Source organism: Hyperolius riggenbachi, chromosome 4 (genome assembly GCF_040937935.1).
Source record: "Hyperolius riggenbachi isolate aHypRig1 chromosome 4, aHypRig1.pri, whole genome shotgun sequence".
Lineage (NCBI taxonomy): Eukaryota > Metazoa > Chordata > Amphibia > Anura > Hyperoliidae > Hyperolius > Hyperolius riggenbachi.
The window spans coordinates 189,368,801-189,395,145 of NC_090649.1; the positions used below are offsets into that span (position 1 = coordinate 189,368,801).

The 26,345-nt window shown below is 40.5% G+C and overlaps 1 protein-coding gene across 3 annotated transcripts in view; it reads right to left on the reverse strand.

Moving 5' to 3' along the window:
• MELTF (melanotransferrin) overlaps positions 1–26,345 on the reverse strand; it is a 76,105-nt gene that overhangs the window by 13,445 nt on the left and 36,315 nt on the right. For all 3 annotated transcript variants that reach the window (XM_068279316.1, XM_068279314.1, XM_068279315.1), the window contains 9 exons: positions 22,495–22,677; positions 22,253–22,406; positions 22,072–22,136; positions 16,124–16,311; positions 14,927–15,107; positions 11,529–11,680; positions 5,756–5,852; positions 3,238–3,432; positions 673–829 (listed from right to left, as the gene is read on the reverse strand). In XM_068279316.1, coding sequence (XP_068135417.1) covers positions 673–829; positions 3,238–3,432; positions 5,756–5,852; positions 11,529–11,680; positions 14,927–15,107; positions 16,124–16,311; positions 22,072–22,136; positions 22,253–22,406; positions 22,495–22,675 — 1,370 coding nt within the window. In that variant the 5' untranslated portion in view covers positions 22,676–22,677. The remainder of the gene's footprint in view (positions 1–672; positions 830–3,237; positions 3,433–5,755; positions 5,853–11,528; positions 11,681–14,926; positions 15,108–16,123; positions 16,312–22,071; positions 22,137–22,252; positions 22,407–22,494; positions 22,678–26,345) is intronic.

Here is a 26,345-nt window from a genome sequence, read left to right on the forward strand (position 1 = left end):
CCTGGATACAAATACTAAATAGTCATAAATATACAGGTAAAAGAAGCAGTCACATTCCCCCAGATAAAACTACTTAGTAGTCAGTCACAAGCATCCAGATAAAATAATGAAGTAGTCACATGCTCCCAGATAACAAATATTACTGTAAGTAGTCACAAGCATCTAGATAAAAGAATTAAGTATTCACATGTCTCCAGATAAAATAATTACTGTTAAACAGCTAAGTGCCTCCCCATATACAAAAATGAAGTAGCCATGTGCCTCCAGATACAACAGCTAAGTAGACACATGCCTCCAGATGTAAGAATTAGGTTCCTCCAGAAGCAGCCATGTTCTCTCCACTATGCTTTGCTCACGCCTCGCGAGTGTGCCATTCAGGGGGCACACCATGGGTTTACATGAGTCTCTCTTACTGCTAAACGGTCCTTGTCTTGCTTGCGGCCATAGGGAAAGCGTGTGGGGGGGGGGGGGGCACAGGGATCCCTATCGGGGTCCCATACCCCAGCTGGAATCAGTGTGGCCCTGCCACTGCACACAACCAACAACAAGACCAATATGGCTCAGGCAAGAATTGCATGCATTTGTCACAGGTCAGGTTTGCTGGATCACTTATGTTCTCCAGCTTGGGTGTGTAAATTACTGTGAACCGTTTTCTATGTAATATTGTTATACCTAAAAGCTCCTGAATATCCATAGAATTGTTCCTTAGTGGTGTTTTGACAAACACTTCCTCCACTTCCATCACCTTTGCAGAGTTCACAGAGGTTACTAGGGAAGTCCTTTTGGTTCATCCCTGGCACGCAGCTTGATGAGAAAAAGGCACTTACAGCTTTGGAGGAAAGAGAAAAACTTCCTTAGTCACCTTTTAAATATTAATGTTGCCAATGGAAAACAAGTGACAGTTAACACAAACCCTGTACAGCTGATTATGTACAATAACAACAAAAACAACAATAATAATAATAACTGTAAAAACTTTCCCTCAGAGGGACAGAGAATAATGTGAATGAGTTAATGTTCTAGGTGTCTATATAAATTTGTAAAATAAGTAATGTACTATATAATAATTATATCTAATTCAAGACGAATATTACAAATAAATGGAAAATAGTACAATGGCCCGATACACGAAAAGCCCGTAATATTGATGTGTACACACAGCGCAGGGCAATCTCACAAGCAACATGGGGCCATATGCAATTCATTTTTTCACCTGAGTTATCTCCTAGGAGATATTTTCATCTTCTCTGTAAACTAAATTTTCAGCATTTTACAATTGAAAAAGTACCCAAAAGTTGGTGAAAAAAGTACTATCAAATTTATTTTGAGTATTTTCCTGCTTGCCGGAGAAAAAATGAATTGCATATGGGCCATGGTGTGTGTTGTGCAAACAGTGCAACTTGTGTTATGTACACAACACCCACATGTCTAGAAGAAAAGTGCATTACTCAAATAGTGTAATGTTTGTATAGTAGCAATGTGTGCATTGTGTATAATGCAAGCTACACTATTTGTGCAGGTCACATTATGTTTCTTGCACTGGTCAAATTGACATACACTTTGTGCACAGGTCATGCAATGTATATATCTATACAGTAAGGAGGAAGTTGGATACAGTACATACATTACTTACCCCTGATAGTCACTGTATAAAAATTCCCTTAGATGTTAAAGTGCGACTTTGCATGATAAAGTCCTGCATGCTGCATTTTTTTCTGCGTTTTCTCTGTGTGGTCCTAGCATTCAGTGAAAATGTGGTGGCTGGGTAGTGTACTGGTTAAGGGCTCTGCCTCTAACACAGGAGACCTGGGTTCGAATCTCGGCTCTGCCTGTTCAGTAAGCCATCACCTATTCAGTAGGAGACCTTGGGCAAGACTCCCTAACACTGCTACTGCCTATAGAGCACGCCCTAGTGGCTGCAGCTCTGGCGCTTTGAGTCCACCAGGAGAAAAGCGCTATATAAATGTTCTGTGTCTGTCTGTCTGAAAATTGCATCAAAATCCTGTTGTAAAATCTCCACAAAATTGCTACATTTTTTATTTATAAATTTTCCTCTTGCAAAAGTTTCCACTGAACATCTGTCATCCTCCATGTTGAAGCTGAGCCACTATATTTGTAAATGGCAGCAAAGGAACTGGCAGAACTCCTATTCAGGCTGCAACTGAAATGATTACCAACAGAGGTATGCAACGCCCCCCAGAGAATTAAATACACACCTTGAATTCAAAGCAGGTGCAAACTATACACTAAACCCTAAAACAATTACACTTTGTTTAATTGTTAGAGGTTAGGTCTCTTACATGAGGACCCCTCAACGTGGTGGAAGAGTCGAGTACTGAACAATCGGCGTGCAAACTGTTTATTGGAAGCTAATGTCCTCCATTCGCTGCATCTGTTTTGAATGCAAGTTGTGTAATCTGCCTGTGTGTGGGCTCACATTTATGCAGCTGGTCAATTCGGGTGCAGCCTGCATTTGGAAGCGCTGCCATCGCCTCCTGCTACATGAAAGTAAGCAGTTTCTGCTCTCCATCACCATCCATCAGTACTCTCTAGTTACTCATCAGCACTCCTAGACACCACAGCTCCACCACCACCACTGCATTAAGATGAACACTGTCGTCCTGCAAGAATTGCTGCATCTGACCCTCCAGCTCTTTGTCACCAGGATCAGGAGTTAGTGATAAGGCAAACATTTCACCAGTTCTCTGTTTTAATTTGAGCCTTGTTCAGCCAGTTTGCCAATCTCCATTGTTTCTTGCAACTGAAAGCACCTTGTTTCCCACCTGCCATTTTTTTATAACTATGTTGTCATTCGGGTCTCATCTAACAGCTTTGGCTATTGCACTTACCACAAAATCATAAAGGGGTGAGAGTAATAGCTGCTCCTGATTTCCCATTGCTATCAAGCATTTAAAACACAAATCATGTTGAACTCATAAAACACAACCAAGTCTGCATGCACAAAAAGGGGACCAGTTTGTGGCTTGTGTACTTAACCAAATTCTGCTGCTCCCCCTATCAGGCAAGCTATGGAGGCTGGCATATCACATCGCATTGCATAAATGGCAAACACCTGCAGCCAAATAATATACATTGAATGAGGCACATTTTTTTTCCTCCTCATCCTTTTATAACCCTACAGTTTTTCCTCCACACACTAAAAACAAGATATGATATATCTGAAGTCAGATAAAGTGAAAAGTAGAGAATGCAAGTGCTATAATGAAGCGCCCTTACCTTTGGCAATATTACAACCTTCCGATCTGATGAGGCCTTTCTTTCTAAGGATTCCTATGGGGATATTCCATCCAGCAGTGCGCATGTATCCTGTATGGCAGGATTTTTTGCCCTTCAGCTCATGCAGTGTGAATGCATCATTCGTTTTTTTGCGGACAACAGCTACTGCATAATAATTGTCTGACGGGTCATTTGCTGGAAGAATAGGGATTATTTTTTCTCTCTTTTTTACTATTATGTTTATAAAAGTTTTATAACAAAAATAAAACAAGGAACATAACAGTAGTTCTCATTAATGCAAAATATTTTAGCTTAATCACTGGAAAGTCACATCAGCCCGTAAGTAATTAGATTGCATATACCGTATCTGTAATGTACTTCTATAGCAGGTTTCAAATGTGCTTCCAATATCTCATTAAGACTAAATGGGCTTTCAGTTACCAAAACACCCAATCACAACCAAGAATGTCTATAGATAAACCAGCATTTCCTTAATGATTAATTGCTTTATTTAGACAAACCATGAATCCAGTGTTTCAAGGCCATGTTTATCAAGGCAATAGGAGTCAAAAGCCCAATCTGTCTGCAGAGAAAACGGACCACTCCGGCAAAGTGAAATACACCATGTGAAAAACAACTTCCGTACACTCGCTGTACAGCCTTGATAAAGAGACCCTATGTGAGTACACAATTTTCCTGACGTTAAGGTTAGGTTCACAGTGCTCAATACGTTGCAGAATAATTCTGCACATCAACTCACTGCCCATACAATTCTATGAGCCTATTCTAACTCCCTGCATGCAGGCTTTAAATTAAAGTCTATGTCCAGTCTCCATTGCATTTCACACACATGAACGTTATGCGACTGACTACTGTGAACCTAGCCTAATAGTGTAATAGGCTGTGCTGTTCTGGTGTTAGTACCAGTAAAATTGCAGGCAGCATACAGCAAATTTACCAGCCTTTTGTGCATCAGGCCTCCTTATATGTGGTAAGGGCAATCATGTACAAATGTATATAGTCAGTGGGGATGGGTAACCCCTGAATCACATCACACAGGTAGACAGTAATTGATGGGAAGGAATGGGAATGGGGTATAGAATAGTTATTGATCAGAGTGTGGGAAATAAAGTAAAGCTAAAGCAAGTATAGGGAGTGTGGAGTGAAGATGGAAATGTGCAGACTGTGAGGGGTCGGGATGAAAAGTGGAGCCCCTGCAAAATAGTAAAGTAGAGTGGATCAGAGTGCAGGAAATGAGAATGCAGCAGGGCAGCATGTAGGGAGTAGGAGCAGAACTGGTAGGAAAGATCAGTAGAGTGGAATGGAAAAATGGAATAAAGCAAAGTGTGAGTAATGAGATGACCTAACGGTAATAGCAAATTTCAGAGTGTGGACAATAGATTGATACACCAGAGCATAGAAAGCTCTGTTTGACTGCTGACATGTTGCTAAAACTTTCCTCAATATACCTAGCAAATTTGGTGTTCATATCTTGCTTGGGGGCTTTGCAATTAAAAGAGACAGAATGTGAATGTAGCCTGATGTCCTGAAAAGTAAATAGGAGGCAAGACATTCTTATCTGTTTGACTGAACCATGCTGATAAAGGTTTAGTTCTGAAAAGTTCAAAAGATCATTACTTCTGTTTGTTTTGCATCAGAATGAAACAGCCTGTCATGGCTGCTGTCTAAAATTCAGCCTTAATTTCCTGCTTTCTGAAACCCAATGGTGATCATTTGTTTCTTCTCAGAGATACAGGAATGGTCACACTCTACTCACATCAGAGCCTACCAAAAGGTTTTACATTACATACGAGCAAATATGCTGCCATATACCTCGTATTTAGAGACATCATATCCATGTGACGACTCTGGTATAAGGCCTTTTGTCACACAGGCTAGTAAAGGGATCCAAACAGCTTTTTTGCTGCAGTTTGTCCTGGTTTCTAATAGCTGTAGGAGCTGCCATTTTCCGCAAAAGTGGGGTAATAAAAGCCCCTAACAAACATTTAAATGTAAAAAGAAGAGGTAGAATAGATTTTTTTTAGTAATGGGCCACATTGATAGCATGCATTTTTAATAGGTGATGGAGATGCCCCAGGGGCTAAAAATGCTGCTCGTGTTCACTTTAACCTCTACAGAGCCAGAGAGCAGGTGTGTTCTGGACTTACACAATAACATTTTTATAAACAGATCATAGACAAGTGGCAGCAGCAGGTAGTGGGTAAGATATTTAAAAACATTCTTTCTTTTCAAACAAAACAATAGTAGGAAGAGAATGAGTGCTGGCAACCTGCCCTAGCCTTAATAATTACATTTAGTTGTTGTGGTAGAAGCATGATCACAGTCAGTTTACAAGCTTTTTATTGGTATGCAGAATCTGTGTCAAAGCTAGAAAAAGAAGAACCTAGCTTTATAACTTAATATTTACACATCAATGCATTTATGTGGAGCCTGGAAACTAAAATCCACATAAGGAAAGTTTAGAAATATAAATTGTCATTTTGGATTAAATACCTACCAGAATAACTCTCCGCAGCAGCTGGCACGAGCCCATACACCTTCCCGGCGGTGTAAATGTCACCTCCATCTAGTGTTACTGCATCAACCTGCTTTTGCTGTAAATGAAAAATATAAGGAAGGAATATCAGTGGTATTGTTTACAGATAACACATTATATTTTATATCCAATATCTGAAGATATAGTGGTTTGCACCAGCAGCTCACTGGCAGGGTGTAAACAGGGGTAAGTACTCAGGGATCAGAAAAATAGGATTCAGTATATGCAATGCAAGAATAGATTACTTGCTGTTTCACGAAGATACTGAGGGCAAATCCAGGGTACAAGTATTTGTAAAGAACAAGTCTTTGACTGATAAGTGCAGTCCCCTATCCAGAAGATTCAGCCAGTCTCCCAAAAAATCTGAAGTCTAGTTACAGCCACTGGCCTCATTCAGTATAATGTACACTGGGTGGCCTTAGCAGAAGTGCTGGATCAGTGGCAAAAACCAGCAGGCCTCAATTTTTTGTACATCCATTATTGTCTAAACCGGATGAGGAACTGCGCTAATCAACTAAGGCCTTGTTGCTTACATATGCCTGTGGCCTGGATGTCTTCTCTGAGTGATTCTAATACATAATATAATTGTGTTTTATTAAAGGTGCTGCTAGGCAGATACACAGTTTTATTTTCCTGAGCCCTGTCTAGCACAGCACCCCTATTCACCTACCCTCCCCATCACACTTGCATTCCTTGCTGAGATTGATAGCACTTCCCAAAGTGTTTTCCAGTGTCATTGTAGTTCATTGTGGTATATGTAAAAGTCATTTAGAAGTTTTCTTAGCATATCACACGTGATAGAATTTAATTTCGTTAGAGACGTGAATGGCTCTTTATGAAGATGTTAGAGGATATTTAGAAAAATAGGTGTTTGCACAGGTAAACATGTCTGAACTTTAGACAGGTTTTTGACAAAGTTCCTTACAGATGCTTAGCGTACAAAATGATTGCCTGTTAGTTCAGAAAATGAAGTATCTAAATGTTTTGGAAACTGGCTGAAACTATTCAAATAGCGGTAATAAATGATTCATACTATGACCCAATTGGAGAAAGTGGATTCCCACAAGGTTCTGTTTTGGTACTGTTACTATTTGACTTGTTTATGCAGAAAATTGTTTAATGGTTGACATTAAAACTATCCTTTTTGCAGATATACAAAACATTGTAGTGTGGAGCGATCGATAGATAACATTAGTTTGCAAAGTAGACAAACTAAATTATTGGGAGATTACATTGCAAAAGCAGTTCATTGAGGATTTATGATAAAAAAAACTGGTGATACAGCGTCTTTACATTTGCATTCCAGTATGATATACAGGTGAAACCTGAAAAATTAGAATATCGTGCAAAAGTCCATTTATTTCAGTAATTCAATTTAAAGGGAGTCTGAAGCCAGATTAAAAAACAAAAACAGATAATCTCCAAAACAGGAGAGGGAAGGCTCTGGGGTCCTATAGAGCCTGCACTTTCTTCTCCTGGTCTGTCGTTCCTGCTCTGACTTCCCCGATGGGTCGGAGACTGCTCTCTGCCACTGCAGGGGGGCACTCGAAGATGGGCCGCCCTGTACTGCGCAAATGCGCTCTCTTGCGCACTCACGCACCAGCACTACAAGCAGAGACTGCGACTGAATTTCACTAATGGTAGTGTGACTGCATTGTCAGCTTTCACAGTGTGTGTTCAATTGCTATGTTTTCAGCAATCCAATGACAGAAACTATGACTGCACTGTCACCTTGTATAGAGACTGCTGTGCTGCTACCATTGACAAAGATTGTAATTTCACTGTGACTGCTGACAAAGCGTGGCCTTTAACAAGCCTTTATCAACTGACAAAAGCACACTGTCCTTTGAGCACTCACAAAATTATAATTGTGACTACACTACACTGTCACTGACTACACTATCACTACTGACTGATGCTCTGATCACACTGTGACAATGACAGATAAACATACCTTGTCCTTTCTATGCTGCCACCATGTATGTTCTGCTACACACAGATTCTACACACTGCAAGACTTCTCAGTAACCCCCCCCCCCCCCACCCCATTTATTTACTTGTTTTTTTTTGGGGGGGGGGGTTAGCAGTAAACGTTTATTGGTCACATCACAAAAATAACAACCATACTGTAACCTCAGAAAGATCAATATTGCACATAGAAGATATGGGAACATATCATTACAATAGAAATGCTGACAACGTCAGCCCCTAACCTAAATTGGAGGTTAGATAGGACCACATAGCAAATCATTAATTGTACCCATGGTAAATTTAAATTAATTTTCATGTTTAGATCATTTGAATAAGTGGGGCAATAAAATGTGCCCATCACGCTCCAGGGCAAATTTTTTGGGGAAGCAAATTAACCTACAGAAAAAGCATGCAAGTACATTGAGAACAAAATGGATTGAAAACAATAGTCCTTTGAACTTGCATTTAGCTGGATTAAAAAAATCAGTATAAATATGTTAGTAATAGTTTTCAGTTACAACTGTTGTGGTACAGTGGTTAGTGTGCTTGCCCACCACACAGTGAGACCCAGGTTCAAATCCCAGCCAATGTGAGAATGGCTTTTATGCTACAAATCCTTAAAGGGAACCTAAACGGAGAAGGATATGGATTTTTCCTTTTAAAATAATACCAGTTGCCTGAATCGCCTGCTGATCCTGTGTCTCTAATACTTTTAGCCACAGCCCCTCAACAAGCATGCAGATCAGGTGCTCTGACTGAAGTCAGACTGGATTAGCTGCATGCTTGTTTCAGGGTGTGATTCAGCCACTATTGCAGTCACAAAGATCAGCTGGACTGCCAGGCAACTGGTATTGTTTACAGGAAACATCCATATCACTCTCAGTTAAGGTTCCCTTTAGGCAACCTAATGTTTCTATTGCATTGAGCATAAATGGTAATTTTTAGGCCAGCTTAAGTTACTACTGTAGTGGTACCGTGGTTAGTGTGCTTGCCCACCACACAGTGAGATCTGGGTTCGATTCCCAGCCATGGTATGATGTATACTGGTTTTTGAAATAGGATAATTCCCTGGCAGATGAGACCCTCCTCCCTCCGGAAGGAGGAAGGAAGGAATAGGTAGAAGGGTAGAAGGGTGGCAGGAGGGAGGTGGTAGGAGGGAGGAGGCCCACAAGAGGCTAATTAAAATCTCTGTAGCAGCTGTCCCATAACTAATTAGTGTAGGCAGACAACTGGGTCAAATGGTATAAGGACCTTGCTTGAAGGAGGGAGGGTGGGCGGGCTTACAGCAGTGAGACCAGTGTGTTTGGCAATAATGTGTCTGCTGACAGTGATATGGAGGGTCAAAGTTTTGCTCAATAGAGCATTATGGGGCGAATCGAACTTCTGCAAAAGTTCACCTGATGCAGGCGAACGCGAACCCCCAAAGTTCGCCTGGAACCGTTCGCAGGCGAACCGTTCGCGACATCTCTAAAGTGTATGTCTATTGTGCCCAGAGACAGTCTTTTACAGTATTACACTATAAATGTTTTTATATTTTATTGAGATTCATTTATGGATTAAAGAGCCAGCAGTGGCTGAGAAGCTGAAAGTGTGTCATCTTGCCTTTGACGGTTGTCTATTAAGCGCTAACTCCACCAGCAAGTCAAAGGTGGGCTACATCTGGTGAGCAGTTATTATGTGGAGGTGGAGAGTTTTGAGGCACTGATTTTCAGCACTTTAAGCAAGGAAGGATTTTAAGATTGCCCAGGAATTGCTATCTGATTACAATGTAATTGCATGCTTCTTTTCTATATATATTGCCATTTTCAACATGGATCAGCAACTCTTTGTTCTTGAAGCTAATCAACCTACCAGGATGTTTTTAGAATGTGGGAGGAAATGGGGGCACCTGCAGTAAATACACGCAACATGGGCAGAACAAAAAAACTCCATGCACATAAACATAATATCCTGGGTGTGATTCAAACTTTCTATTTTAAAGCAGTAAAGTGTCTTAAAATCTGAAGCCATACTTCCTCAGTGATGGACAGTGACATCGGAACAAACATTGGTTCAATGTCTGAAGCACTGCAGTTTGGTTCATAACCTTCACTCCAAGCTATTTGGAAAATACCATTGTCAGAATCTCATATTAATGCAGAGAAATGATCATCTACCTAGCCAGACTGTGTACAAAATGTTAAATGATTTGCAGATGATTTGAGTGAATTTCAAGATTAGTGAGTATGAATAGAATCAGAATTAGATTGTATTTCTCAGTGTTATTTTTTGGAAGTGAGCTGTTTATTCCTACAAGGTTAAAAATGAGATAGTATTGAAGAAATGTTCACATGTTATGCAGTATTGTTGTGTTAGTAAATTTAACCATCTAAGGTCAAGATGTACACTGCTTAGCTAAGTCTATTTTATACGTAAGATGTTAATCACATAGTGTTCACACTTATCTAATAAGCTGTTCAATAATATACACTTTATGACAGATTGTATTCAACAGTAGGCCTTAAGCCTTGTGCCTGCTACTACCACATATAACCACAAGGGGCATCTAGATATCCCTATCTAAAAATAAAGGGTGAGGTAATGTTATAAAAAGAACATGACTTCATGTAAATTCCCCTACCCCGACGCCATATTGGAAAAATTACAATAAAAAGGCCTGGCAGGCTAGCACATTAGAGCATCAAGCCTGAAACTCTACTGAGATCGATTGAGGCCTAGCAAGAGACTACCTTCCATTGTGATTCTGAAACCCAAGAGAGGTAATATGCAATTATTCTTGGTGAATTTATTGACAATAGCTATATAAAAGTTAAAGACTTGTCATTTTCACACTTCAGCAGTTTTTTGAGTTTTTTAGATAACTTTTTTCTATGCTCTATTTCATATACAATCAGTAAGCATTACTATTCAAATGCAAATGCAGGCTTAGAGATAATTACCAAGCTTTGAGTGATTAAGATATATCTACTTTAAGTTCTTTATACAAGAATAGAACTTCATATATCATTTTTTAAGGATAAAGCTATATTGTGTGTAACATACACTGTACAATCTCGAGACAATAATTATCGATGAAGGATAAAAGCTACAGCAGAATATTTGATATATTGAAATGGACTCTTAACTAAAGGAACTTTGAAAATGTATTTTTGGATGAAAATGTATTTTTTGAATGAATGACAACAACTGGAGAGATGTATATTCCTGTATATAAGCTTTATCAATTTTTTAATAACAAGATAATTTTATAAAATTCAACAGCTGAGTGTTGCGTATTTCTTTCAGAGGTAAAACTGTTAACCTATAAATATTCTGTTTATAGTGAGCACGCACCCACTACTGTCTAATCTTGGTTATGATGACCTCAAGGCTGGCCCTTTGAGGTAGTTGGTAATCATTTTAAGCAGATATCGATCAGATATTTGACTCCATATGACAAAAAAATAAAAATAAACTCTGCCCTTGATCATCTGTTGCTTTCTTTCTGTCAAGAGATTTACTAAACTGATGTAGTGAAAAGTCAGGGATTCTAGCCAGAGGGGTCACAAAGGCCCAGAAAACCATTCAAAACCATATTAATAAATAGGATGCAGCCACTGCAGGTTAATTTGCACAAAAAAAGTGCCCGATTTTGTTCCAACCTAAAGATAGTCAGGTAGGAGCAGGCATATCAGGTGTGCAATGTTATTATGCCTGCTGTCTAAAAGGAGGATAAAAAAAAAGAAAGAAGAAGAATTGGAGTTACATAAATGCTTATTCTGACCTGAATGAGTTTCATGCATCCTTCATGATTCTCGGCTGAGACACACTGGATAGATGGATATAGAGTCCTGTTTCTAAATGCAATGGCCATATCTGCACACTTCCAGATCTCTTCAGTGCTTGTAGTGCACCATCGCAGGGATTTTGGCAGATCTACAATATATTACATTGAAGAATTAGAAGTTGCACTGAAGATTCAGGACTGCTGCTGGAGCAGGAAGAGGTAAATCTAAACTACTTGCATGTTCTCCTTGTTCTGCACCCACTTGTAGCATGCGCTCTGCATGGTGAGCCACAAGGGGTGCCAAACGACCTGTTGGGGGTATAGATCATTGGAAGCTCATGAATGAATGCACAAGGACAATTTGAGAAACATCTAAAGTTTGGACTAGCTAATTAAGTATTGTGTCTAATAAAGGTCTCATCAATCAGAAAGTATTGAAAATAGAAGGAAAGGATTGGAGCCTAGCGACAGCCAGGGCTATGCTGCATGCTGAACTGCCTCTTATCCTTCTCTATGTTTACGTTTTACTCTCCTGTTTGTTTGTTTCTGTCTGTATCCCTTTGGAGAACCCACTACAGGATAGGGATCGTGTTCCTGGTCGATATTGCGTTATTTATATAGCGCCAACATCTTCCATACAGAGTACAAAACAAATAGTGGGGAGCATAGTCACACAAGACGTTCACGTTTTTTAATTATGTAAGGAATAAACAAGACGTCTGCAGTCATTGACTATGTTGGATGGCAAGGTTTCCCCATTGCAGAATGGCCCTCTTGTACTAGGTACACACCATACAATTTTCTGGCAAATTGACCTGCCAGATCGGTTAATTCCAACATGTCCAATCTGAATTCCGATCGATTTTCTAATCGATTTCTGTTCACTTCTATGTAAATCAATCAGAAAATTGATCGGAAAACGATCGAAAAAAAGATTGAAAAACCGATCGAAATTCAGATTGGACATGTTGGAATTAATCGATCTGGCAGGTAAATCTGCCATAAAATTGTAATGTGTACCTAGCATTAGTATTCCACCCATATGGAGTTCATTATGCAAATGTACCTAGCTATAGCACCATGGACAGCACATGTACAGGGGTCTCAAACTCAATTTACCTGGGGGCCGCAGGAGGCAAAGTCAGGATGAGGCTGGGCCGCATAAGGAATTTCACAATCGCGGCGCATCCCCGCCTCTGCCCGCCCCTCTCACTCTTCCTTCACAGAGAGGGGCGGGGAGAGGCGGCGATCCGTGCGGCGATTGGCGTCAGGAGGGGCAGAGCTGAAGCTGAAAGCTCTGCCCCTTCCAGAAAATGCCGACGGATTGCCCCCCGGGCGATTTGGGGGCTCTGCAGCCCTCGTTTAGCGGCGGGGATGCGGCGGATTACTTGGGAGCACTGAAGCGAACTATAAGGAAGCTTTTGCCAGCGAGGGCCACAAAATATTGTATCGAGGGCCGCAAATGGCCCACGGGCCGCGAGTTTGAGACCCCTGCTCTAGTACATTGATTTTCTAATTATCAGTAACATTGGGCTGTGAAAAAGGGGAGAGAGCTGCGATATATAATGTGCAGAGGAGAGATAATATGAGTGGGGTCCTGGGGGAAAAGGCCATGTATAAAAGGTGAAGGAGATGTACAGTATAGTGTAAGTGGGGTATAGAGGGGAGTAAGATGTATTTTATGAGTAGACTAATTCCTGGTATACACTATGAGATATTCTGACAGATTTCCTGTCAGATCAGTTATTTCCAACATGTCCGATCTGATTTCCGATCATTTTCCGATCGATCTCTATTTTCTGTTCACTTCAATAGGAAATCGATCAGAAAATGCTCGAAAATCGATCGGAAATCAGATTGGACATTTTGGAAATAATCGTTCTGACAGTAGATTTACCAGAAAATCTCATAGTGTGTACCTAGCATTAGGGAAGTAGGAGATTGTAGGCATGATTGGCAGAATGTTTTATGCTGGGAATATACCTTAAGTATTTTCAGCAGATAGAAGATGGTTTGATAGATCATTTCTGACATGTCCAATCTTATTTTCGATCGTTTTTCTGATGGATTTCTCATAGAAGTGAATGGAAATTGATAAGAAAAGATAGGAAAATCGATCAAATTTAAGATCGGACAGTAAATCGACTGAAAAATCTCATTTTATTTCCAGCATTATGCCAGAGTCTGGATCCAACTCAGTAGGGTTTGTTTCAGCTGGAGGAGTAACAGGAGACATCCAGGTTTTGCTTATAGAGGCCCTCTGATTTGTTTCTCAGTGCTGGATGCTCACCCTGGAGAGAAGAGGACAAGGAAGAGTGGCACAAGCTTCTGGCATAGTCCCAGCATAAGGAGGAGAGCAGGTAAACCTATTTAGGGAGTTACAGATACAATGGTAATATCTGCTCCCAAACCACTGAATCTTTTCCCTTTTTGAAGGCCTTTTTCACACTATATACATTGTGATGCAGATAAATGCAATGCTTTAATGTGCATGAACTCAATGGACATGTTCACATCTCTTTGTCACAATGAATTACAATGTCCAGATGCGCTGTTTACAGTGTATTCCTGGATAATGCATAGCAATAGGCAGGGCCGTATTTACCATAAGGCACTGTAGGCTCACTTCCCTCCCAGAGTGCCTCTATCCCTCCTTCCCTATACAGAGTCCTGATGAGAGTGTGAATGAGAGGTTATTCACCCTCAATCTTGGCATTCCACTGACCAGATCTCCCTTCAGTCAGAAACACCTCTTCCTACTTAATACTGAGGTTCCTCTAAATCCCTAATACGTGGGAGCTCCTCTAGCTACTTAATATTGAGGGTACTTCCTGCTACGTAATACTAAAGGACACCTGTAGCTACCTATGAGGGGCAAGAAGAGTAAAGGAGAAGTGACAGCTGGGCCAGCCAGCACACTTGCGATGCAATTTGGTCATGGTTTGTGGGTTCATGGAGGGCGAAGTCTAAGGTGCCAGGACATCTGTGCCTATCTGGGATCCTGTGAGGTAAATCCGGGCCTGGCAATAGTGGATGCAGGGGCTGCAACCACACCAGGGCCTTGAAGCCCCAATCCTGTCAATACATTAGCTCTTTATTGGTGCTGTAGTGGTAATAATTCCTGTATGTGCTTGGAATAGAGGTCATCATTAACAAACTATTCCTTTTCCTCAGTTTACAGCTCACTCACACATTGACTGTCCTAGCAAAGTTTTTTGGTTGTCTATGTCATGTGATTATTATATGTTGTGCTGATTGGGCACAGTGCAATTTACACTACGTTCAACGCATTACACAATGTAACGTGGCCCACGTCACCTAGGTGATGTGAATGTTGCAAGGGTAATGCGTGTTACGCTAATTGCATAGCTGGCATGACATGACATGGTGCTTACCGTCAGGATCACAATCTATCCCAGTCATTGCTTGGAGAAAGTCATCACCAAGGTAGGCTTGATAAGTCTGGTTTGGGATCAGTCTGAGTTCTGTTGTAGCATCTCTGAAGATTAGATTTGCAGAATTGTACGTGGATGAGTCAAACATCTTGAAGCCAGAACTAAAATCATTGTACTTTTGCTGTAAAAAACAAAAACAAACAAAAATATCATGAGACTATTATAATTTTTACTTACTTGAAGCTGTATTTGCAACTTTTGCTAATTACTGAATGCACTTTCATGTAAGCACATGAACAATGGAAAAAAAACACAATACATGCATAATATTGATAACTGCCATAGGTGTGTAAAAAAACAAAAGACTGCATGATGAACTATTCTGCTATATATTGGAATAATATAGTACAATACTCCAGGAAATTGACTTTGATTTAAAATATATTTATACTACCGAACTGTGCATTTGTGGGATTACAGAGGGTGGTTATTAAAATTATCTAATTTACAGAGCACAGCAGAAGTGTATGTAAGAAAATGTAAATATACAGTAGTTATGTAATATGTCAAACTTTATGCTGTACATCAAAAGTGCTGTTTATTGTGCAATATATTTGATGGGTTTTTAGACATTATTATTATTACTAAAGTGTATTTTGATAATAAGGTAAAGTTGCAGTTGGAGTTTATCTCTCTGCTAATTGATAAAGATTAATCAAGCAAAAAGAGATACAAGATGTATATTTTATGTTTAATTACATTTTTATTTAAAAAGATGTAACACCCAGCAATTGAATATGTAATTAAATCTACTTTTTCAGGATTTAAATAAAATGTTTGAACTTCAGCCAAATTTCTGGTGGTGGTACTTTTTCTTCCTCTTTTGAAGGTGAAAGAAGTTGCCGATCGGGGTATGTTTCTTTAGAATGCTCAGTCATGACTGGCTTCCCTAATTCTCTTCTTCCCAAATCAAATAATGTTTATTCATTTAAGGAGTTCTTATACTTTTTTTTTTAAAAAAGGTTAAAAGGTTCCCATCATCCTCCCAGTTAATACAAATATTTATGTATTTGCATTTTTTACGTATTTGTGAAAAGCAGAGGGAGGGAAAATTATTTTCTGCTTTACCCAGCTCCATCTGTTTCCTTGATTACAGTTTTGACAAATAAATAAATAATAATAATGAATCCCCCGTACCTGCCCTTCATGAAGTGCCTTGTAAATGAGAGAAGCATCCACATCAGGCCGGACCACCACAGCTCGAGCTGGTACCCGAGCGAGGTTGCATCGTCTCCACTCGCTGACATCTGCACGGGTGCCATCACGGCACAATAGCTGATAGTCCGAGGATAAGACATCCTTCGCCCATGCAGCAGGGTTTATGCCTAAAAATATGCATCAAATCACACCTACTGTATGTTAATATAAATAATGGGGACATTATTAGCTGAAAAGTGCTCCCATTATAGCCATCAAAACTTGTGCTCAAACAATGAAACCCACAGTATCAAACTCATATTAAATTTACTAAACATCTGGGCAGTGGAAACAGTAAATTCGGGCGCCTGAGGCTAGTGGACAAATCGGGCGCCGCCATTCACTCCTATAATAAATATCGTTTAATGGGCGCCCGATAGGAAAAAAGGGCGCCGGTGAAAAATAACGTTTTAAAAGCGGCGCCCGGAGACTTAATGTTTTATTACTGCTTCTCATGATTACACATTATTAAATGATTTATACATTTTTAAATATTATTTTTAAACGAAAAACAGTACAATTTTTTTTCAAACATTATTTTTAAACGAAAAACAGTACTTTTTTTTTACATTATTTTTAAACGAAAAAAACAACAGGGGGGTCTTAGGTTTAGGCACCAACAGGGGGTTCTTAGGTTTAGGCACCAACAGGGGGGGTCTTAGGTTTAGGCACCAACAGGGGGTCTTAGGTTTAGGCACCAAAAGGGGGGTCTTAGGTTTAGGCACCAACAGGGGGGTCTTAGGTTTAGGCACCAACAGGGGGTTCTTAGGTTTAGGCACCAAAAGGGGGGTCTTAGGTTTAGGCACCAACAGGGGGGTCTTAGGTTTAGGCACCAACAGGGGGGTCTTAGGTTTAGGCACCAACAGGGGGGTCTTAGGTTTAGGCACCAACAGGGGGGTCTTAGGTTTAGGCACCAACAGGGGGGTCTTAGGTTTAGGCACCAACAGGGGGGTCTTAGGTTTAGGCACCAACAGGGGGGTCTTAGGTTTAGGCACTAACAGGGGGGTCTAGGGGTTAGGGGTAGGTACAGGGAGGGTTACTTAGGCACCAACAGGGGGGGTCTTAGGTTTAGGCATCAACAGGGGGGTCTAGGGGTTAGGGGTAGGTACAGAGAGGGTTACTTAGTAATTTTTTTTTTTTAACGTTATTATACGTTTCAGTATTTAAACGAAAGATTAACGTTTTTACAATTGCCGATTTAATGCACATTCTTTAATGATTTATAACTTTAAAAAACATTAATTTTAAACGAAATACAGTACAATACATTTTTAAACGTTATCCATGCTTATCGTTAAAAACCCGGCGCCCTTTTTTCCCAGCGCCCCTTTTTAACGTACGCCTGGGCAGTACAGTATGTAAGTGGCCAGCACAGTTGCCTCTCAGTGCTAGGGAGGGTTACAGTTTTGAATTTCAGCAAGGACGCTATCTGGCATTTGAAGGTTCACCACGTGTTTACATTGCGTTCCTCTAGGTTTTCGGGACTTTATTTCACATCCCAAATGCCCTGCCTACCAAACTAGTTGCAGACTAGTATGGAGATAAGAACATTAGATTCCAACTACAGGGGCAATAATAGTTGGAGATATAAATAAGGGCTGGTGCACACCAAGAGCGGTTCTGAGCGTTTTTAAAAATGCTTGTGCTTTGAAAAGCGCTTGGCTAATGTATTTGACTAGGATGGAGCACACCAGAGCGATGCGTTTTTTTCCCAAACGCAAACTCGGGTCCTGCAGCATTTTTGATGATTATATGAGGTGATTCAGCCTCAATGTTAAGTATAGGAAAGTGGAAAATCTCTCTGAAAAGCGCTAGATCAGAGCGGTTTTCCAGGCGTTTTTGTTACATAAGCTATTCAGTTACAGATCTACTGTAACAAAATATGAAAAAAACGCTACACCAAAACGCTCCAAAAATTGCTAGGCATACTTAGAAAATCACTAGGCACGTGCCTAGAATCGCCTTAAAAAAATCACTTCAAAAAGCACTAAGCGTTTGCTTTTACGCTAGCGCTTTTTGGTGTGCACTGGCCCTACCTCAGCGTGCATTGTGAGGATGTGAAGTGCTGCTTAAGATGTCAGTGTTGTATAAATGCATAGTTAGAATACAAACCTGGTTGGAATTCTATCACTAAAGGCCCATCTCAGGCACCAATTTTACCTTAAAGAGACTCCGTAACAAAAATTGCATCCTGTTTTTTATCATCCTACAAGTTCCAAAAGCTATTCTAATGTGTTCTGGCTTACTGCAGCACTTTGTACTATCACAGTCTATGTAATAAATCAATGTATCTTTCCCCTGTCAGACTTGTCGGCCTGTGTCTGGAAGGCTGCCAAGTTCTTCAGTGTTGTGGTTCTGTGATGCATCTCCCCCTCCTGGCCCCTCTCCGCACACTGCCTGTGTGTTATTTAGATTAGAGCAGCTTCTCACTTCTCTCTTATCTTTTACAAGCTGGATAAATCCTCCTCTGAGCTGACTGGGCTTTCACATACTGAGGAATTACATACAGGCAGAGATGTCTGCACTCTGCAGGAAGAAACAGCCTGACACTTCAGTGGAAGATAGCTGCAGGGGGAAAGAAACACACAAATGATCTCTTGAGATTCAAAAGGAATGCTGTATACAGCCTGCTTGTGTATGGATGTATTTTCTATGTGTGGACATACTGTACATCAACCTACTTCCTGTTTTGGTGGCCATTTTGTTTGTTTATAAACAAACTTTTTAAAACTGTTTTTAACCACTTTTAATGCGGCGGGGAGCGGCGAAATTGTGACAGAGGGTAATAGGAGATGTCCCCTAACGCACTGGTATGTTTACTTTTGTGCGATTTTAACAATACAGATTCTCTTTAATGTCAATCAGTGGTTTTTAGTACTGTAAAATTGCTAAATTTAGACACCCAACATCCCTAATAGCTTACAAAACAGTTTTCAATGTCTTTCAAGGTTTTTGGAAGAGTTAGGGTTAAGCAAAGGATGAGGGTTAAAGTCAGAGTAAAGTCTGGTGGCTTACTTTCTGTAATTTATCACTACCCTGTCTTTGTCCAGATTAATGGTCAGACCCGAGCAGGACCCGAGTAGACAAAACATTACTGACAGATGGCCATTGCGATCACACACAGATTTGGGCAGTGCTGATGTACGGTATATTTATAATCATGCTGGTAAAGGCTCATTACATGTAAAAAGGCAGCCATTCTAAGGTATGTGGAGGCAAAACAGTGTTACATTACAGGGGCAAACCCAGGATTTTTAAGGGTGGGGATTCCTGAAAGGTCTCCCTCAGACACTCACAATACAGTATAATGATATGGTAGGACATCATGCTGGGTACACACAATGTAATTTCCCGAACAACTGACAATGGGATCGATTAGGAATAGTTTGTATACAGATAATGATGAGGACAGCCGACATTGGTAATGAAGGGGAAAGTGAAGCATTCACACAGCAGGGGTACAGAGCTGTGCTCATACCTGACTCTGTCAAGTTCCCCAGAGCTGCTCCATGCTCTGTGCACACGCTGCTGCTCCATGCTCTGTGCACACGCTGCAGCTCCATGCTCTGTACACATGCTGTTGTTACATCCAAAGTCAACTGTAGCAGGGAAAGAAAGGGGGCAGTGCTGTGAGCTGCAGGATGCCTGTAGATATTCTGGTGTCTCAACTTGTGCCTGTCCCCAGACATCGCACCGGCCCTGGTCAGAGGGGGAATTTCTCGGCAGCTGTAATCCCCCCCTGCGTTTGCCTATGCATTATAACAGTTCTGTTGATGAAAGGGCAGTTTAGAGTTGATTTAATATATTTAGTTCAATAATTATTTCAATTATTCCAGCGCTGCGTAATATGTTGGTCCTTTATAAATACAATGATTAAATAGGTAATTTATCCTTTAATTTCTAATTACTGTTCCTTAATCTAATGATTGTTCCTGACAAGATAATTATAAATAAGACATTGCATTTGATTTGGATGTGGCTTACGAAGTTTGTTGAAAAGCTTTATGTACTGTGAATGAGACAATGAGACAGTACTTCCTTTCATATAACTGCATAGCGTTTAAAGAGAACCTGTACTGAGTAAAATTATTTAAAATAAACACATGAGGTAACCTCAAATGAACATTACATAGTTACCTTGCCATCAGTTCCTCTCAGAAGCTCCCCATTTTCTTCTTACAGTGATCCCTTCCAGTTCTGACAACATTTTGTCAGAACTGAAATATATCAGTTGCTGTCAGTTACAGCTGAGAGGAGAACTGATGTGTCCATGTTTCCCTATGACTCAAGTGGGCGATGTTACAGTTTAACAGTGTGCTGACCAGGAAGCTGTTATGGGGTAATAGCCATTTTGAAAATGGAGGACGGAGAATTCCATTGGTCACAGTGGACAAACAGGATGCAGGAGAGGAAAAATAGATTGATGAGTACACTATACAGGAGGCATGTATGACTTGTGTATGTTTATTTTGACTTTTAACGTTCAGTTCAGGTTTTCTTTAAGTGGCTACCATTCTCGCATTGCAGCGTGTCACAGATTGCAGAGTTTACATTTACTTACCATGTTTACATGGGTTTCCTCTGGGTGCCCCAGTTTCCTCTCACAGGCCCAAAAACATATTAGTAAACTGGCCTAGACTGTGCTAGGGGGCTGAAATTGTGAGCCTCCCTGAAGCCTTGTACACACATTTGAGGAATATCGCCAGTGAGATCATTACACGATCACTCAGGCAACATTGCAGGGATGATACTGTACAGACATGCAGCTAGTTTCTAGGTTAGCGGCATGTTTTGTTGCTTTGAGGAGGAAAGGGCCAATGGAGAGTAACGTGAGTGACATCACGAAGGGGATGGGTGAGTAAGGAGAACAGTACTCTCAGCCAGCGATCGGTCATCTCAATCAGCCCTGTGGATTGCTGTCCAAGGGGACCATCACTGTATACACACTGGATGCTCAGCATTGGTGGACATTTGTGGCCACCGCAGCAGAGTTTCATCTAGCGTGTGTATGAGGCTTTAGGGGGTGAGGTAACAAGCTCTGGGTAAAATCCTTCCTTCGTAATGACACTCCTTCCACGAAAATGTTTCGATCATTAGCCAAAAAGAGTAGAATATCAATACAATGATATAGCTAAATGGAAGAATATTCACAAGGGAAGTTTGCAATATCCTACAACCAGAGTAAAATCTTGTGGGTGCGTCTTTCCCCCGCTCAGGTCTGGAAACTGGAGACAGGAGGTGGATGATCTCACTCCTGATGATTAGGGTTTTTATGAGGATAAAACTACAATCTCCCAATAGAGGTGCATCGATTTAACTGATAGGTGGAGGCGTCCAATGAATAATAAAAATGTTACAAACTGGTTAAAAAGAGAAGTTATTGACTTACCTCTCCACAGGGAATAGCCAAAATCTTTTAAAATTTTGTAAGTTTATTAGCAAAAAAAAACCCCACTCAAGTCAATCAGTTTAACTGTATAACTACGGTATGTCTGACAGGTTGTGAACACCTGAGAGCACAATCTATGACTACTTTTACACACGCGCACGCACCACACACGCACACCACACACACCACACACACCACACACACCACACACACCACACACACCACACACACACACACACACACACACACACACACACACACACACACACACACACACACACACACACACACACACACACACACACACACACACACACACACACACACACACACACACACACACACACACACACACACACACACACACACACACACACACACACACACACACACACACACACACACACGATTTACTTTGGCCAGTCTCCTGTAGATCTTTCTTAGTAACACCTCTAGCAAGAGAAGCATGTTTTATCCCAGGTGGAAAAACACTACTCACCATCTGAATTGTCATGCACGGTGCTGTGCTTCACAAAAGCCACATCTCCACCTTCAACCAAACACCTGGAGGAGACATCAACAAGAAATATTTATGGCATAATACAAATATATCTGGCTACATATTCAGACAAATCAACTGCCTCTAGCAGACCCACTGATGCTCTTATATCTCTACCTACCTAAAAGCTCCATCATAACCTTGGTAGGTCTCATTCCCATTGTTGACACATATGTGTTGCCCACTGCCATCTCCCTTGCACAGGTCACACAGGGAGGTGTTTGACATCATATCAGCTCCAGGTACACAACTTTTGGAGAAAAAGTTGCTCACTCCTATAAACAGAAACGTTACAGGTCACGCTTTATGACAGTTTGTTGTTCTGGGGAAAGTTATGAAAGCTCTATTCCAAAGTGGACTTACCTTTTTGAATATCACAGGCCACAGCAGACATAATGCCAGTATCAAGGAAAAACCCTATGGGCACATTCCATCCTGCAGTCTTCCGGAAGCCAGTGTGACATGATTTGGTGCCGTGCAAACTATTGATGGTCAAGGTGGAGTTCTTCCTGACAACAGCCACAGCATAATAGGATGTGCCCATGCCTGTTAATCACAGAAAACAACTGTAACCTTGATCATAAAAATACAATAAAAGCAGCAGAAATACACCCAGTATTATAAAAATAAGCATGCAGTGAAACGCTCCTGAAGAACTGCGGCCACATGAACACAAATGTCACACCTCAGTCTCATCACCATAAGATTTATTTCTAAAAACTCAACCATATAGGTTGCCCAGTTACAGCTGATATCCAGGGAAAATATGACCATACAGTTCCAATATAATAGCTACTATTTCATTAACCTTTTGTCAATCCTTGCTATACCTGTTATGACAAAGGTTAAGATTGAACTTTTTTGTTGTACTTAAAGGACAACTAAAGTGGGAAGTTTATGTAGATTGCCATATTATCATGCCATGTATTTCCTTTTAAACAATACCAGTTGCCTGGCAGCCCTATTGATCTATTTGGCTGCAATAGTGTCTAAATAACACCAGAAACAAGCATGCAGACATTCTTGTCAGATCTGACAACGTCAGAAACACGTGAACTGCTGCATGCTTGTTCAGGGTCTATGGCTAAAAGTATTAAAGGCAGAGGCTCAGCAGGATAGCCAGGCAACTGGTATCATGACAGCCTCCAAATCACTCTCGTTAAATATGACAGCCTCCAAATCACTCTCGTTACAGTTGTCCTTTAAGCTACAATGCTGGGTTCATTTCGTTTGGCCAAAGTTATCCAGATTTGGAGTATCTTAGTAAAGCAGTATTTCATTACAGAGGGTACGTTTCAGAAAGTTTAGAATAAACATGCAGTACAAATAATGCTGCGCTGCCCACAATGTTCAAATCCTCCTCCACATATATACTGTGGTAAAAAATAGTTTCAACCAAGTCCTGGAAGTGCGCTGCGGTATCTCCTGTTAGTGGTATAGTTCTTACGGTGCCTTGCACTCCGCTGCGCTATTATCCACAATCGAACCTAAATGAGACAACTTCACATAGCGTAATACTGTTTTGCCATCAGGGCACAAATACTCCACAGACCACGTGCGGGTGATGAGAGTGCTCACACACGGTGCCCACCACCTTAAAATTCACAAAAGGCTCACCAGATGCGATCCACCAAATCACAGGTGGTAATCTCACGTATTCATATATGTATCACTCAGGGACATCAGTGATCATATCCACTTTCAGTATAAAATTGGCCTTTAATAAAACATAATATAAAATTTCATCGCGCAGTATATCTGTGCAAAGTTACAACAAACTGCGCCTCTCACGCACTACTGCCACTTACAAGATCCCAGTAGGGTAGTTAGCGTGTCATATCGGCAAGTCCATTCGGTTCTAGCGCTGCTAAAGTTCCAATGGCCGTTCGTGACGTCCCGCAGTGTCGGCTACCAAACCTTTCTGGACTTCCGCGTAACTATCACGTGACCTGCGTCAGGCGTACTGGCTCCGCCCTACGCGTTTCGTCACAGAATAAACATGGCATCATTTTCTGAATAACTCAAAATATTCAAAAGAGAAAGCTTTAGCATAGTGTTCTTCACATTCTGATTGTGTTATTAGGTTTGACTGACCCTGAAAGCACAACCTATACAAGTATGCATTTGTGCTTCCAGGATCAGGATGGAAGTCGGAAGAAAACTTTCTCTTTTAATCTTTTAAGTTATCTAAAACATGCTATCATTGTTATTTTAAACTTTCTGCTGTAACTGATGGCTAATGTACAACACCCTAGTAGGGTAACTTGGGGTGAGGCACATCACAGACACAGTGGAGAGATGTTCAGGATATACATACATCTAACACAGATGTAATACTATACACAGTATTATTGTTAAAAGCATTGTCACTTTGCAACTTTTTTTTTTCATAAATGACAAAAAAAAAAACAAGAACCTCTATGTCCTATATGAACAACGCCACTCAGATATCAAAGACTTGATTCCAAATGATCAAACAGAAGAATGCATTGTAATCTCTGTGTTAAAATAAAATAATTTTCAAGGCTGTAAAACTTGTCACTGCAAATCTCATTTATAAATCACTTATACGCCTGATGTGTTCTGGCCAGAAACATATATATTTTAGCCTATACAATGCAGTTCAGTGGAGGGAAGGGAATTAAAGAAACTGTTTTTTTTTTAAAAAAAAAAGCACCAACAATAATATTTATAAAAAAAAAAAAAAACATGGGGGGAGCGATCAGACCCCACCAACAGAGAGCTCTGTTGGTGGGGAGAAAAGGGGGAGGGGATCACTTGTGTGCCGTGTTGTGCGGCCCTGCAGCTTGGCCTTAAAGCTGCAGTGGCCAATTTTACTAAAAATGGCCTGGTCACTAGGGGAGTTTAGCCCTGCAGTCCTCAAGAGGTTAAAGTGCTAATGCCAGATCTGTGACGGAAATAAACCAAAGCACTAATTGTGCCTCTAATCATACATTTGCATGAACAAAATAGTGCAACATAAATCAAACTTACAATTTGAGGAAAATAATCTGTGACCTACAGTGTTGATAATAAAGGATCACTTATTGCAGTGGAGAACCCCCCATAATGCAAAGCATATGAGGCAATGTATCGTGATGAGGGGAAATGTCACCTGGACTGTAAGGGCTGAGACACACCAGAAAAGCTCCCCAAACGCCAGAGGTTTCCAAAGCTCTTCCCAATGTAATGCTATGGGTTTTTTTTTTACAAAACCTCATCACTCCAGTGTGCACAGACACATAGGATAACATTAGCAGGAGGTTACAAAAACTCAAAACGCTCAGAAAAACTCCTCTGGTGTGCACCAGGCCTTAGTCAATATCCAAGGAAAATTGTGCTAAGAGTGCTGAGAGTTCGAGCGGTGGACTCCCCCAAAAGATTACGTGCTGCGGCGCCACCGTGTGAGTTTAACCAGTTCACCCCAAGTGGTTTTTACAGACCAGAGCAATTTTCACCTGTCAGTACTGCTCCCTTTTATTCCCTAATAACTTTATTACTACTTATCACAACATAATGATCCATACCTGTTTTTTTTCGCCACCAATAAGGCTTTCTGTGGGTAGTACATTTTGCTAAGAATTTTTTTATTCTAAATGTGTTTTAATGGGAAAAATAAGAACATAATGGAAAAAATTCATTGTTTCTCAGTTTTCGGCCATTATAGTTTTAAAATAAACGTTCTCCTGTGGATAAAACCGACACATTTTATTTGCCCAATTGTCCCAATTATTAAACCGTTTAAATGATGTCCCTATCACAATGTATGGCGACAATATATTATGTGGAAATATAGGTGATATTTTTCTGTTTCGTGTTTTTTTCTTTTGTCCGGTCCATAATAACAAGCCCCTATGTAGTAAAGTTATAGTAATATTCCCTCATAAAATATAGATTTAAAAAGCAAAAAGCTGAGTCCCTAAAGCAACTATTTGTGTATTTTTTTTTTATGTAAACTGAATTTTTTTTTACAAGAGTTTTTTTTTGGGGGGGTGGGGGTGGGGGCTTTGGAAGTGTAAGTGTATGTGTATGTATGTGCCTGTATGTGTAATTTTACTTGTTACCCACAAGATGGCGGTAGTGAACACACTCCTTTTTTATAGGAAGTGTTCCCTTTTTTTTTTTTTTACATTTTACTGAACTGTGATGGCTTCCTATTTTATGAATGGACGTGGCCGCTGATCGCGGTCATGTCCATTCATTCCAGGCACTAC